The sequence below is a fragment of the Nipponia nippon genome, unplaced genomic scaffold (assembly GCF_047370975.1).
Source record: "Nipponia nippon isolate SJK-2023a ecotype South Korea unplaced genomic scaffold, ASM4737097v1 scaffold_29, whole genome shotgun sequence".
NCBI lineage: Eukaryota > Metazoa > Chordata > Aves > Pelecaniformes > Threskiornithidae > Nipponia > Nipponia nippon.
Window position 1 is genome coordinate 4299576 of NW_028262346.1, and position 16415 is coordinate 4315990.

At 46.0% G+C, this 16415-nt stretch overlaps 1 protein-coding gene across 4 annotated transcripts; it reads right to left on the minus strand.

Annotated features, from left to right (window-relative positions):
* Nucleotides 1-7884: 7884 nt before the first annotated feature.
* LOC148054951 (uncharacterized) lies at nucleotides 7885-11788 on the minus strand. 4 transcript variants are annotated; one of them, XR_015706138.1, is made up of 4 exons: nucleotides 11071-11788; nucleotides 9752-9989; nucleotides 9504-9579; nucleotides 7885-9171 (listed from the first exon to the last, which is right to left on the minus strand). XR_015706138.1 is itself a non-coding variant. In XM_087763716.1 (4 exons), exons 2-4 carry the CDS (start codon nucleotides 9807-9809, stop codon nucleotides 8592-8594), a joined length of 435 nt encoding a protein of 144 aa, XP_087619842.1. In that variant the 5' UTR covers nucleotides 9810-9989; nucleotides 11071-11729; the 3' UTR covers nucleotides 7885-8591. The 4 variants fall into 4 exon arrangements, 1 of the variants encoding a protein (XP_087619842.1); XM_087763716.1 differs by having other exon boundaries at nucleotides 7885-8616; nucleotides 9068-9171; nucleotides 9504-9989; nucleotides 11071-11729; XR_015706136.1 differs by having other exon boundaries at nucleotides 9504-9832; nucleotides 11071-11739.
* Between the last annotated feature and the right edge of the window lie 4627 nt (nucleotides 11789-16415).

Genomic DNA, 16415 nt, shown 5'->3' on the forward strand with positions numbered 1-16415 from the left:
ACAATCAACGACTATATATTTTGCACGTTTTATAACATACGCCATGCAGCATTTGTCACAGGTCCCTTGTACTGTAGACAGAGCACAAAGTAAAGGAAAAGGAAAATATATTAACTTTCAAGTATCTATTTTCATGTAATTGTCAAGTCTCAGCCCAAGTCTCAATCAGATAAAACCCACCAAATTCTCCATTGATCAAAGTTTCTCCAAGAGACAGTTCTGTATTCAACATTGATCTTCCATTGATTTAGTGTTATTTAAACAAGGCTAAATTTAAGCTAGCATTTTCAGACAGATAATCAAGAACAGAACCAAGTTTATTGGGCCTCTTAATAAATTACAGTGAATTGAGGAACTCTGTTAACCAAAGTCAGCTATATTCTTGTTAAAAATAAGCCCAGGTGTCAAATGGTGACAAACTAGGCATTGTTAAGGTATTCCAAACACGTTTTGAACAATGTAGCTCTTTTTCAATGTTGAAAACTCTGTTTATATTTTTATGAAGGCATTTGTTTTTGCCGTCAAGAAACCATAAGAGAAAAAAATGGATGTAGTACGATATACATAGAAAAATCGTGGAGTTAGACATCTCTTCTCCTTTACCTCCTCCATAAATATAAAGCATCAGATAATAGAAACCAGTTCTGTACTGTAAGAAGTCAGGTATTATTAGAGTCAAAGGTGTTATCTGCCTCAGTAAATAGTTGCAATAATCTATAGCCTAATACACTGTAAACCATGGTAATAGATAAGAATAAAGCCAAAAATACCTCTTACAAATACTCTCTACTGTTTATTTGAGTTTTCAGGGAGCAGCATGGAGAGATTTTCCTACCCCATCACAACCCAAGGAGTGATTTACATTTCAACCTATGCAAATTAAGCAAAATAAATAACTACTTAAAAAAAGATAAAGAAGAGTCTGGAGAAGTCAGTCTCTCTCAGAACTGTTTCCCTAATAACTCATCCTTTATGATACCAATAAACCAAAAATAAGGGGAAAGGGAATGATAAAGTTTGTTTTCTTTTCCACCCATTAAATTTGAGGGAAGAGGAACAATACATTTAGACTCAGTTTCTAAATCAGGTATCCACAGAGACCAATACCAACAGTTGGCAAATATTGGAATCGGGACTTTATGATTCAGTAACCTTGTGGAAGCTTCTCCTGACATTGTATTGGCACCCCAAGTATTTACCCCACATATCCAATATATTGACAAGTAAGCAAAGCACTAACAATGATCCACCTAGAAGAAGAGTAAAGCTGCTAGTGCAGCACACTCTAGCTAATTCTGATTTTTACAGCCAAACCTTTCACTGTCTGTAACCTGAACTGTTTCCATTTATTGATAGATGGTTATCTAGTTTTCTAAGCATTTATAATAGATACTGCTTTGCACAAATGCCACAACTGTACCAGACATATAAAACAAGTCTTTAAACAGTTAATGATGTGTCTGGTTGTATCAGAGACAGCCTAATAATACTAAAAAGTTTAGGAATCTCTGATCCAAAAAACCAGTCTTCAAGAACAAATTGCACAGGATCAAACTCAAGGCCTTCTTGTACATTTTATTTATACATTGTTTTAATTATGCTTCTTTTTCCTCACCTTCATTTCTTATGCCTTCTCTAGTCCATTCAGTAAATTTCTGTATTAAATATTTATAATCAAACTTTTATCACTTGCCTTGTTATGTGCTGCACCTTCAAATTCTGAGGAATAAGGAATGTTAATAGCTGGCAGAGATAGTACCTGGTGCTTTTACAAAGTTCCTCCAGTCCACTCCAGTTCAAATATTAACACATTATACTTTCTTATAAGGAATTCACAATTATGGTTTTTCACCATGATTGCCATCTGAACCAAAGTTAATTTAGGTAGAAGAATATGGAAGGCTATGCACTAATTTCCTAGCATGGAAGAAAATTTGCATCTTTTCTATACAAGGACTAATTGTCATGAATCATATAAAATCGCAAGGAAAATTGGTTGTGTTGATGTTATGATGCCACTTCCATCTTCCATTTTTCCTATTGTATGTTTTGTGGGGAGTTTTGGTGGGGAAGTGGATTGTTGTTGATTACAGTTTGAAAGCAGCTGAAATTCCACAAGAAAAGCTGTTCTTTCACAGTGTTCCAGGAAAAGATAGAGGCATTGTCATAAAGACGGATATTCTCATGAGAGTTCTTCTGCTCTCATGAAGGGAAGAAAAAAACCCACACAGGATCAGAAAGTCATTCCAATATCTCCTAAGCTCACTAGGCTGCCAGATTCAAACTGAGATACAAGTCTTGATTTGCAGTCTAACGGAAAACTTAATCCTCATTTTGAGTCAAATTTAAACTCAGTGGTAAAACTTTGCAAGCTTGGATAACTAAAAATCAAGTGAATGTGACACACTGAAATAATCATTGGTCACATCCCCAATATGTGCAATGCAGTCCTGTCAAACCAAAAGCAGACAAAAAAGAGTAACAGATGTGAAATAGTATCTAAAAGCTGAAAAGAGAAGTGAGTCTTGGGAGGAAAGGGGGGGTATACGAGATTCATGCACATTCAGGTAATGTTCTTTTGATCTTCTCTCACTCCTGTATTTCATGTTCATCATTAATGCCTGCACAGAGGGGAGGAAGGATGGAAAATCAAGTAATTAGTTACACATGTACTTTGATCAGTATTGCATTTTTCTTTTTCAAGTTGGTTGCCAAAGTGCTAACAGACGAGAGGAAGGGTTTCATTTATGGCAATTGTTCAGTCAAGCACATTCTCAGGAATGTTTCCATAATCTCTAAATTTAATCCTCAATTTCTCTAATAATAACTTAAAGGTGGTTTGGATTTGATTTTATTTCCACATCATCAAAGCTTTCTTCCTGGTAGAATTTCTGTATTTCCATGTCCTCGATCTCAAGACACTGTACACAGGTATTTAAGTAGCACATTTTTGCAGATGGTGAGCGCAATGTCTGGAGAGCTAAATAAATGGCGAATAATTTGAAAAGTTAGAATTAGATTTAGAAATCTCCTTTTTAGTGCTCAGATGTTGACCTTCCACAGAGGGGAAAAACTTTCCGTGCTCTTTCCTGTTGGTAGTAGCTGGTGCTGTACATGGTCCCTTGTGAAGTGAAATAGTGCCTGTCATGCAGACAGAGTCCCCATCACTGTCTTCAGCTTATCATATCCTCCCTTTACCATTCAACATCAGACAGAGGGAAAAGAAAAGAGGGGGGAAATACTTCTGTAAAAGAGGCAGCATCTTTTATCTCAGATATTCCGTTGGAGTGAGCCATTTTTAGGCTAGTGTTGACACTGAAATAGGGATATAATCTAAAGAGGGGCATGGCTGTACCCATTCAGTTCCCTTCTGGAAGGGGAAGGGGAGCAAGACACCATCAAATCCCATGAGCATGCATAGTTCTGTTTTTGTCTTTCCCTATCACAGCAGACAGGGAGCTGATCGGCTTGTGAGATGAGACACGGGTCATTTCCCTTCGCGTCCTGGCTGGGGGCAGCATTTGAAAGCGGGGTTGTGTGTTAATGATGACAATTCTCTACAGGAACTTTTACTGGAACTTTAAAAATGTGCCCTGTAATAGCCTTACACAGCAGTCAGCACGAGTCCCTTTCTTCTCCATCACAGAGTCCCAGAACACCTGTCCATAGAGCTCCCCACATCCACTATAACTAATGAGGTTGTGGAGCACAGCAGAACAGCATAGATCACTCACTACCAACAGTACGACAAGTGTTGGTTCTGTATAAATTACCTTGTAGACATGTTTTGTGGAATATTTCATTATTTTATATGGTTGACAGCCGGCTGAACATGAGCCAGCAGTGTGCTCAGGTGGCCAAGAGGGCCAATGGCATCCTGGCCTGTATCAGGAATAGTGTGGCCAGCAGGACCAGGGAGGTGATAGTGCCCCTGTACTTGGCACTGGTGAGGCTGCACCTCGAGTACTGTGTTCGGTTTTGGGCCCCTCACTACAAGAAGGACATCGAGGTGTTGGAGCATGTCCAGAGAAGGGCAACGAAGTTGGTGAAGGGTCTAGAGCCCTTAAAGCCCATTGATATATTTAAGAAAAATAAAAGTGAAAATTCAATCTGCTCTAATGTATCAGCCTGTCTATCTGTCTGTTGGTTTTACATTACCATTCTATCACACTATCTGAACAGTTTTCACAAAAAAAAAAAAAAATAACACTGGTGTTATCTCTCCCTGCCCGCACTGGCTTTTCTCCTTTTCACTCCTCTGAGTTTGTCACCTCCATGCTGTGAACACCAGTACTGCCTGTTAGCTGGCTCGGCTGAGGAAGGGAAGCCATTTCACTTGAAACCAAGAGGCCCAGCAAGTGTGATTTATCCTTTTTATCGCAACCATTGTATACCCTGCTGCGACGCAAAAGTCTCACTTCCCTGAGCATGTGGCCGTTGTGGTGGATGGGAAATGTATCTCCACTGGTGCAGGAGGTCTGTGTCCTACCGGGGGAATGTGTCCTTACCTCCTTGGGAAGAGGACAAACAACAAACATCTACATCTGTGGCTATGCACCGCTCCAGGGAGAGGTTTATCTGCTCGGTTTGACTTCAGTCACTTGTTGAGCCTAAGCAGTCTGAAGTTCTTGTTGGATTTTTTTCTCTTTTTTCCTTTCTCTTTTTTTTTCCCAAGTACTCCTGACTTTTGCATTCTCTGTGTGTGCAATGATGGCGGTTGTGTGAGTTGCTCAGAGAATAATGATCCTTGCTGAGACCTGAGGAGGCAATTCATCATGTCAGACTAGCAATGGCTGCAGATAGCACAAGGAAGCCTACATAACTAAGCACTGAAAACTAAGCACAGAGTGCACTGAATTTCCCTGGTGAATATAGAATTTGGGGTAATTATCTCACATTTTTGCTGAATATCACTGGACGTATTTTGAGGCTAACAGATGCATCACTTTGGCTTTATTTCCATCTACCAGGCTGTTGTGGTTTAACCCCAGCCAACAACTAAGCACCACACAGCTGCTCACTCACTCCCCTCACTCCAGTGGGATGGGGAAGAGAATTGGAAGGGTGAAAGTCAGAAAACTCGTGGGTAGAGATAAGAACAGTTTAATAATTGAAGTAAAATGAAATAGAACAGTAGTAATAGTAACAGTAATAGTAATAGTAATAATAAAAATATAATAATAATATACAAAGCAAGTGATACACTATCCAATTGGCTCACCACCTGCCGGCCAATGCCCAGCACGTCCCCGAGCAGCGATTGCTGCCCCCCGGCCAACTCTCCCCAGTTTATATACTGAGCATGATGTCATACGGTATGGAATAGCCCTTTGGCCAGTCTGGGTCAGCTGTCCTGGCTGTGTCCCCTCCCAGCTTCTTGTACACCGGGCCGAGCATGGGAAGCTGAAAAGTCCTTGACTAGTGTAAGCACTACTTAGCAACAACTAAAACATCAGCGTGTTATCATCAACATTACTCTCATCCTAAATCCAAAACACAGCCCTATACCAGCTACTAGGAAGAAAAATCAACGCTATCCCAGCTGAAACCAGGACAATATCCACCCCTTAATCCATACCATACATGCTATGCTCAGGTCTTACACTTCCCAATACATTCCAATTAATCACCACCACTTTTCCAGTCTTTTGAGATAGGTATAGATAGATATAGATATACACACACACGTAGATATAATTTCCTTAGTCTATAGGCTATCCCTCTAAAACGTTTGTTGAGTTCATTTAGTCCATGACTTTGGGCTTCATCCATCATAACAGTCTTTCAGGGCAGGAGAGATGGTGTGTGGTGTTGGATTGTTGCCCGCTGAAGTCAGTTTTGGTTCCATCACCACTGCACTTTGCTTGGTTTCCTCAAAGTTCATTCTTCATTAATCTGGGTGATTCTTGCTGTATACTGTTGATATGGCACATAGTGATCATTGAAGTGATGACATCCAGTATTATATAGCAACTAACATTATACAATTCAGTTCATTGGCTATTTTCACCGAAAACCAAATCCCCTTGAGGTACACATCAGACTTCCCCATCCTTCCGCATCACCCACCAAGTGCATCCAGGTCCTTGAGCAAAAGCAATCCCACGAATGCATTTACCTTTGCCTAAGGCAGGAGTAACCCAGACTGTCTTCCCCATCATATTTATTATGTGCACTACAGGGACTTTATCCCCTTCTACAGTACGTAAAAGTTTTGATTGGGCAGAGCCAGCTCAACTGGCAGATCCCCTAGTGTTGACTAACCAAGTGGCCTTTGCTAGATGTGTATTCCAGTGTTTGAATGTCCCACCACCCATCGCTCTCAGTGTAGTCTTTAACAGTCCATTGTATCGTTCTGTTTTCCCAGAGGCTGGTGCATGATAGGGGATGTGATATACCCACTCAATGCCATGCTCTTTGGCCCAGGTGTCTATGAGGCTGTTTCGGAAATGAGTCCCGTTGTCTGACTCAATTCTTTCTGGGGTGCCATGTCGCCATAAGACTTGTTTTTCAAGACCCAGGATAGTGTTCCAGGCAGTGGCATGGGGCACGGGATATGTTTCCAGCCATCCAGTGGTTGCTTCCACCATTGTAAGCACATGGCGCTTGCCTTGGCGGGTTTGTGGGAGTGTGATCTAATCAATCTGCCAGGCCTCCCCATATTTATATTTCAGCCATCGTCCTCCATACCAGAGAGGCTTGAACCACTTGGCTTGCTTGACTGCAGTGCATGTTTCACATTCATGGATAACCTGTGCAATAGTGTCCATGGTCAAATCCGCCCCTCGATCACGAGCCCATCTATATGTTGCATCTCTTCCTTGATGGCCTGAGGTGTCATGGGCCCACCAAGCTAGGAATAATTCACCCTTATGTTGCCAGTCCAGGTCCACTTGAGCCACTTCAATCTTAGCAGCCTGATCCACCTGCCGATTGTTTTGATGTTCTTCAGTGGCCTGACTCTTGGGTACGTGAGCATCTACGTGACATACTTTTACAACCAGGTTCTCTATCCGGGCAGCAATATCTTGCCACAATGCGGCAGCCCAGATGGGTTTACCTCTGTGCTGCCAGTTTCTCTGCTTCCATTGCTGTAACCACCCCCACAGGGCATTTGCCACCATCCATGAGTCAGTATAGAGAGAGAGCATTGGCCACTTTTCTCGGTCACCAATATCTAAAGCCAGATGGATGGCTTTCACCTCTGCAAACTGACTCGATTCACCTTCTCCTTCAGCAGTTTCTGCAACTTGTCGTACAGGACTCCATACAGCAGCTTTCCACCTCCGATGCTTCCCCACAAGATGACAGGACCCATCAGTGAACAGGGCATATTGCTTCTCATTTTCTGGTAGTTTATTATACAGTGGGGCCTCTTCAGCACGCGTCACCTCCTCCTCTGGTGATATTCTGAAATCTTTGCTTTCTGGCCACTCCATGATCACTTCCAAGATTCCTGGGCGACTGGGGTTTCCTATTTGAGCCCGTTGTGTGATGAGTGCAACCCACTTACTCCATGTAGCATCAGTTGCATGATGTGTAGAGGGGACCCTCCCTTTGAACATCCAGCCCAGCACCAGCAGTCGGGGTGCCAGGAGGAGCTGTGCTTCAGTACCAACCACTTCTGAAGCAGCTCGAACCCCTTCATATGCTGCCAATATCTCTTTTTCAGCTGGAGTATAGCCAGCCTCGGATCCTCTGTATCCCTGACTCCAAAACCCTAGGGGTCGACCTCGAGTCTCCCCCAGTGCTTTCTGCCAGAGGCTCCAGGTAGGGCCATTCTCCCCAGCTGCGGTGTAGAGTGTAGCGTTCGTTACATATCAAGGTTATACCAGCGGATCTCCAGCCGACCCGGGCTGGGGAAGGAACAGTCAGCACACACAGTGTGGGTGTTCAGCTTCAACGTTTATTGCGCAGTAGTTTACCTTTATACCCCCAGCAGTAGGCGTGTCATGTTATAAGGGGAGGAGACAAGGGAGGGTCGACCCTTAACTCTTTCCGTACAGCGCGTGATCTTCCGGTCGCCAGCCCTTATCTTTACTACATTTCCCCCTCCCTTAGCTCCAGTAGCTCTGGATCTCGCTGGGGAAGCTGCGCGTAAAATAATCGATATATGGTAAGACTTCTTAATATACAACTCATAGAACGCATAATTAAGCGTAATAGACAGGGTAATAGCATAGCAAGGACAAGAATAAGTAATAAGATTATGAGCCCGGTTTTTAAAGGTTTGGGAATATTGGTAAACCAGTTGCCTATGTTAGCTATAGCTCCTAAATTAAGGGAGTTTACTTGTATTGCATCAGATAGTTGGTCAAGCGCATTGGTGTGGCTCTTAGAAATATTCAATGTATCGTTGCCAATTATGACGTTATTAACATTCCAGTTTTGTAAGCCTGGGATAGTGGAGCTCTGGTTTGACTTGTGGCAGCAACTGTCCTCCTTATCGCTAGTGAAGTAGGGGGTGAACAATAGACAGGTAGAGGCTTGTCCAATAGCCGGCATATACAGACACGCATCCGTTACGTTCATGGATTTTGCCCAATCCAGCCAGTAGTTCGTCGCGGCTCCCTCATTACTCCCCCACATCATCAGGATGCATAGGGAAATGGTAACCTGTCAAGATAAGACTCAATAGATTGATTAATGTCTATACGGTTGAATATTTCGACTGGGTACCCATTCTAGCGTCCCTTTCTCGGTTTGCACACACGCATACCCACGTCCCAGACAATGGAGGGAATAAGGGCCCCTCCATTCACGGGTTTGCAGGTCCCGTACTTGAACCAAAGGGTAAGGCCCTTCGTTCTCATCGAGCCGGAAATGTGCCTGGGTTGCAGTCTGGGTTTTATAGGTGTTCCCTCGAATGGTATGATTTAAGGTAATTAGTGTCATTGTCAACAGACGCTGTGCCCAAAATAAGGGAGGGTCAAGGGGAGGGGGAACCCCTGTTCCTGGGCTTATCTTTTCCCCCTCCCTAAGTCGGTCGAGTAACTCTTTTAATGTGCGATGCGCGCGTTCTACAATACTTTGGCCCGTACTGTTGTAGGGAATGCCATGACTCAACTGAATATCCCAGCGCGCGCAAAAGTCCTTTGTCTTCTTGCTGACATATGCCGCTCCATTATCTGTTTTAATGTTTTGTGGAATGCCAAGTTGTGCCATACAGTCCTGCCAATGTAAAATAAGTGGATTAAAGGGTTCATAAATCGTAACGTCAGACTGCTATATTTGGTTGGGCTGCAACCCTCGAGGGTTTACCCCTGCTTCCCAGAGGGGACCTTTGGAACACACAGGATAAGCAACAATCGAGGATCCCTCGTCGCCCCCTTCGTCCTCACTGCTATCAGAGCTCATGGGGTAATCGTGTACAGGCTCCCTCCACTGTGAGGGAATACCAGTTCGCTTTCCCACTGCCCAAGGCGTAGGGGGTCCCTCTGGTGGCTCAGGTATCACTGGCAGTGCCGGGGGAGCCCTACCACCCCCCCCCTAGATGTTCTCACCTGTGACGCCGGTTCTCCTTGTTCCTCAGATCCTTTCCTGCACTCCGCTCTCTGTGTGTCCAGCACCCGTCGATCACTGGAATGCAACGGGGCGTCCTCAGAAGGTGATGGTGTCTTGCCCTCCTTTTCTCCTTCCTGCCATCTTCCTTCACGCAGTTCGCGATACCGCTGGGATCCCACATCGGCCCCCAGGACCCAATCCAGCAACCTATCAGTCAGCTCCCTTTCCACACATTGTTGCAACTCACCCCAGGGGTATTGAGGAGGTGGTGGATCCGCCGGTGCAGAAGGTGCCGAAGGTTCCATGGGCGGCTGCTCTAGACTCCCCACTCGTAACGGGAACACCTTTCCTGACTCCTTTGTTCCCGCTGCGCCATAGCCTCCCTGCGCCTCCCCTTCCTCTGTTGGCTCAGCCCCCAGTAACAACGGCCCCGTCTGTGCCCCACAGGCCACCCCTTCAACTCGAGTTCACACTGGAGTTCCAGCCTGTCCAGTACAGCAGTACAGAAAAACAGCAGAGATGCCCTGGCCATCTGCCAGCCCAGGCACATAGCCATTGCTGTTATCAAAACGTTCCCAGGCACAGCGGAGTAAGATGATAAGCAGTTCAGCAGTACAGCAAGCAGCGAAAGCAAAAAGCAGCCACTAACGAGCATTAGACTCTAATATACAGTAAGGCAAGCAAGCCCCGTGGCAAGCACAGAAACCTGCCGATTAATAGCTAAACAGCAATACCAGCTATAACTTCGATCTAGCACATTCCAATTAAATCTGTCGTTATCTCGAACCCTTTGTACCCTATGTTGGGCTCCAAAAAAAACTGTCATGGTTTAACCCCAGCTAGCAACTAAGCACCACACAGCCGCTCGCTCACTCCCCCTTGGTGGGACGGGGGAGAGAATCGGAAGGGTAAAAGGAAGAAAACTCGTGGGTTGAGATAAGAACAGTTTAATGGGTAAAGCAAAAGCCGCGCGTGCAAGCAAAGCAAAGCAAGGAATTCATTCACTACTTCCCATAGGCAAGCAGGTGTTCAGCCATCCTCAGGAAAGCAGGGCTCCATCACGCGTAACGGTTACTTCGGAAGACAAACACCATCACTCCAAACGTCCCCCCCTTCCTTCTTCTTCCCCCAGCTTTATATGCTGAGCATGATGTCATATGGTATGGAATAGCCCTTTGGCCAGTCTGGGTCAGCCCCCCCGGCTGTGCTCCCTCCCAGCCAGCCTGTGTCCCCTCCGAGACTAAACCCGTTGGCTTTTCGTTCCCAGGAACTTCATGCCCCATCAGCGCGCTACGTGCGGCAAGCCAGCACCGCTTTGCAGCAAACCCCTTCTTGAGCACCCTTTCTACTGTTCCCCAGGCGCGAAGCCGGTCACTGGCTCCTCCAACATTGCTTATGATCGCTTCTGTCAGCTCGTTGTGTATTTTCCCCCAATATGAGGTGTCCAAAAACTTCTGTGGGAGCGCCGAGCACTCCCCGGCGTAGCATCCATTGGATGCAGTCGCCCATGGGCCTTTTCCTTATCGCCCTATCCTCGCCCACCTCCGTCGCTACCGACTTTAGTACCTTTACGAGTTCCGCGAGCTCCATCGCTGCTGCCTGCAGCTGATCACATCGGGGTCACCACTATGTAGCGTTCGTTACATATCAAGGTTATACCGGCGGATCTCCAGCCGACCCGGGCTGGGGAAGGAACAGTCAGCACACACAGTGTGGGTGTTCAGCTTCAACGTTTATTGCGCAGTAGTTTACCTTTATACTCCCAGCAGTAGGCGTGTCATGTTATAAGGGGCGGAGGCAAGGGAGGGTCGACCCTTAACTCTTTCCGTACAGCGCGTGATCTTCCGGTCGCCAGCCCTTATCTTTACTACAGTAGAGCACATTTTTTATATCTTGTCCTGCCCGGACTGGCCCAAGGGCGACTGTATGAACTATCTCCTGTTTAATTTGTTCAAAGGCTTGTCGTTCCTCAGGGCCCCATTTGAAATCATTATTTTTCCAGGTCACTTGATAGAGAGGGCTTACGATCAGACTGTAATTTGGAATATGCATTCTCCAAAAACCCACAACGCCCAAGAAAGCTTGTGTTTCCTTTTTTCTGGTTGGTGGAGACATGGCTGTGATTTTGTTGATTACATCCATTGGGATCTGACGACATCCATCTTGCCATTTTATTCCTAAAAACTGGATCTCCTGTGCAGGTCCCTTGACCTTCCTTTGTTTTATGGCAAAGCCAGCTTCCAGAAGGATTTGGACTATTTCCTTCCCTTTCTCAAATACTTCTGCTGCTGTGTTGCCCCACACGATGATGTCATCAATGTATTGCAGGTGTTCTGGAGCCCCACCCTGTTCCAATGCAGTCTGGATCAGTCCATGGCAAATGGTGGGGCTGTGTTTCCACCCCTGGGGCAGTCGATTCCAGGTGTACTGGACGCCCCTCCAAATGAAAGCAAACTGTGGCTTGCACTCTGCTGCCAAAGGGATTGAGAAAAACGCATTAGCGATGTCAATGGTGGCATACCACTTGGCTGCCTTTGACTCCAGTTCATATTGAAGTTCTAACAGGTCCGGCACGGCAGCGCTGAGTGGCGGCGTGACTTCGTTCAGGCCCCGATAGTCTACTGTTAGTCTCCACTCTCCATTAGACTTTCACACTGGCCATATGGGACTGTTAAAAGGTGAGTGAGTCTTGCTGATCACTCCTTGGCTCTCCAGTCGACAAATCACCTTATGGATGGGAATCAGGGAGTCTCGGTTGGTGCAATATTGCCGCCAGTGCACTGCTGTGGTAGCAATTGGTACCTGTTGTTCTCTGACCCTCAGCAACCCCACAATGGATGGGTCCTTTGAGAGACCAGGCAGGGTAGACAGCTGTTTAATTTCCTCCATCTCCAAGGCAGCTATGCCAAAAGCCCACCAGTACCCTTTTGGGTCCTTGAAATACCCTCTCCTGAGGTAGTCTATGCCAAGGATGCACGGAGCCTCTGGGCCAGTCACAATGGGGTGCTTCTGCCACTCCTTCCCTGTTAGGCTCACTTCAGCCTCCAATACAGTCAGCTGTTGGGATCCCCCTGTCACTCCAGAAATACAGATGGGTTCTGCCCCTTCATAGCTTGACGCCATGAGGGTACACTGTGCACCGATGTCTACTAAAGCCTTATACTCCTGTGGGGCTGATGTGCCAGGCCATCGAATCCACACAGTCCAGTACACCCGATTGTCCCTTTCCTCCACCTGGCTGGAGGCAGGGCCCCTCTAGCCCAGGTCATAGCATTCGTTACTCACTTCTTGTAAATGCGAGTGAAAAATCCCTTTATTAGGATCGGAAACAGAATCAGCCCTTCTACCCTGTCTGGGGAACTGCTCGCTGGAAACTGGAGCTGCAACTCTCCTGGGAGAACCCCCTTTTGTAGTTGTTTTTCCTTGCAACTCACGTACCCGTGCCTCTAGGGTCAAGGTAGATTTTCCATCCCACTTCCTCATGTGCTCTCCGTGGTCACGCAGATAAAACCACAGGGTGCCCCATGGTGTGTATCCACTATATCTTCTCTCTTGAGCAGAGGGACGCTGACTCCTAATGGCTGAGATACTGGTCCGTACAGGTGAGGAGTAGGATATATCCTCTTTGAGTTGCTGGACCTTCTGGGACAGTTTCTCCACAGCCGAGACACAGGCCCGTAGGGAGGAAGAGAGACTTTCTTTGTACTGTCGGAGTTGGCTAGCCATTTCACCCACTGTTAATATTGCCAATGAATTTGCGTGCGATGATGGTGTGCTCCATACAAACTTCCGCCACATGGGTCGTGTGCACTGGACTTCATCTGGATCTTTGGATAACTGCTCATTGTCCAGGTCATTATAAATCACCTCCAGCACGGCTAATTCCCTCAGGTACTGGATACCTCTCTCCATGGTGGTCCACTTGCCTGGCTGACATAAAAAATCTTCCTTGAAAGGATACCTTTCCTTCACAGCTGCCAGAAGTCACCTCCAGAGGCTGAGGACTTTTGCCCCTTTTCCAATCGCTTTGTCAATGCCCCCTTCCCTAGAAAGGGATCCCAGCTGCTTGGCTTCCCTACCCTCTAATTCCAGGCTACTGGCCCTGTTATCCCAGCATCGGAGCAGCCAGGTGATGATGTGCTTGCCTGGATGACGACCAGAATCTTTTCGCATATCTCGCAGCTCACTCAGGGACAGGGATCGGGTGGTTACCATCTCATTTATGGATTCTGCCTCTTCCTCCTCCTGTTCTCTTGATGGCCCTAGCTCATCATCAGCCCTTACTAAACGAGCTGATTTCCTTGTGTATTTTTTCTTCTGTATAGGGGCAACTGATACTGGCACAGGTTGGTTCTCTGGATCAGCCGCAGTGCCTGTCGTGGGGGCTGGTGCAGCCGCAGTGCCTGTGGCAGGGGCTGGCACAGCCGCAGGGGCTGGCGCAGGGGCTGGCACAGCCACGGGGACCAGTGCGGGGGCTGGCGCAGCCTCAGTGCCTGTGGCAGGGGCCGGTGCAGCCACGGGGGCTGGCGCAGCCATGGGGGCCGTCATTTTTTTGTCAGATCCAGAGACCTTCTCTTCCCCTTGAGGGTTCTGAATAGTGTTTAATAGGGCTCGGTAGGCATGGGCCAGGCCCCAGCACGTTGCAGGGATCTGTGTCTCTCTGGAGTTGCCAGGGTGACAACATACTTTTTCCAAATACTGTACTAGTTTTTCAGGATTCTGCACTTGTTCGGGGGTGAAGTTCCAAAACACTGGAGGGGCCCACTGTCCTAGGTACTTGCCCATACTCTCCCACACACCCTGCCACTCATAACTATCCAGCCTTGGAGCAGATCTCTGGATGATATTCTTAAACTGCTTATTAACCTTAGGCAAAACTGAAACAATATTCCCAAGAACTACCAATAGATATATCTTAACTACCCAAGGATGTTCAAGATACTGAAAAGTTGTTGTAATGAAGGAGGAAACATCATAGAAGAAAGCAACAAAGGTGCCATTCTGTATTATTTCCTCCATAAAATACCTCTCAGAGGAAGAGGTATAATTGCTAATTGTCTCCATGAGGTGGTACCCGAAGTACAGTAACGGCTTCACTACAGAACCCAAATACCAGATAGCGCTCAAGGTCAGTGTTTTAATAACCAGTCTCCCAGGCAAAACATCACTAATCACTGCAGAGCACAGCAAACTGCAAAACCCAACACCAATCTTTAACACGTACTGCAAAAACAAGAACATGGTGCAGATCAGGTAGACTAATACCGAGAACAGATGAATCAGTATTATGACCAGTAACTGTTGACAGATACAAATTCCTTAATACACTCTGGTTAATCTGTTATTATCTCAAACCCTTTGGGCCCCACGTTGGGCACCAAAAAGGACTGTCATGGTTTAACCCCAGCCAGCAACCAAGTACCACAGAGCCGCTCACTCACTCCCCCCTTCCCGGTGGGATGGGGGGAGAGAATTGGAAGGGTGAAAGTCAGAAAACTCGTGGGTAGAGATAAGAACAGTTTAATAATTGAAGTAAAATGAAATAGAATAGTAGTAATAGTAATAATAGTAATAATAGCAATAATAATAATAATATTAATAACATAATATACAAAGCAAGTGATACACTATACAGTTGGTTCACCACCCACCAACCAATGCCCAGCACATCCCCGAGCAGCGATCGCTGCCCCCCGGCCAACTCTCCCCAGTTTATATACTGAGCATGACATCATACGGTAAGGAATAGCCCTTTGGCCAGTCTGGGTCAGCTGTCCTGGCTGTGCCCCCCTCCCAGCTTCTTGTACACCGGGCCAAGCATGGGAAGCTGAAAAGTCCTTGACTAGTGCAAGCACTACTTAGCAACAACTAAAACATCAGCGTGTTCTCAGCATTATTCTCATCCTAAATCCAAAACGCAGCCCTATACCAGCTACTAGGAAGAAAAATCAACGCTATCCCAGCTGAAACCAGGACACAGGCAAACAGAGGATTTATGGCTATTTCACAGAGCCCACCAAGCAATGCTATGAATAGTATCAAATAGTTTTTTTGCTAAATTCTGCTTTCCTTGGGGGATATGTGTAATTATCTCTTCTGATATATTGCATATTGAGTTGTATTTATTTTTATTGTGATGTGCAATGGTATGTTCCTGCTCCATTTATTGGCATCTTGCAGATAGATGGCAGTTTTGTATAAATTTATTATTTGTTCCAGTATCCTTGGAAAAGGGTAATGACAGGAGAGGGAATTTCTCTAACTAGCCTCTGTGTGTATCGGTATCCACCTGGGTGATTCATTCTCTATGGGTTGGGTTGCAGCATAGATTATCTGCCCATGAAAGAGAGAGAAGACATGTCATAGCTCTCTCATACTCTTCTACAGGGTATGAAGAAGAAAGGTGAGATCTTGGCTCCATCTCCCCTCCTTGCTGCCTCATGCAGGGTGCTGACCAGCCTATCCATAAATCACTGAACCACAGAGAAAAAAGAGAGTGATGCCTTAGAGAGGGACCTCCGAAGCAGAGCTTTGTATTTGCACCTTGTTGGTGGGTGGGATTTTCTTATTTTTCCTATTGATACTCACATTTCTCATGCGGAACATATGTCCAATGTATACCAGGTCATCTCAACCAAGATATTTACCAAATAGGAAATAAGAGTAGTTGCAGCTGAGCTTGATTTTGGCACAGAGAAAACACGAAGTCCCTTTAAAAAATCTTTTGTCGTATCATGAGGATACTTGCCTGCGGAAGAGAAAAGTGCTATTGAACCTAGAAAGCCCTTCCTGGACTTGCTGAATTGGACACCTAGTCATCACTCAGAGGTCCTAAGAGCAGATTTACTGGGACAAGGATGGAAGGAGGTGCGAGAATTGCCTCTCTCAGCAGCAAGGAGCACTCATCCCTG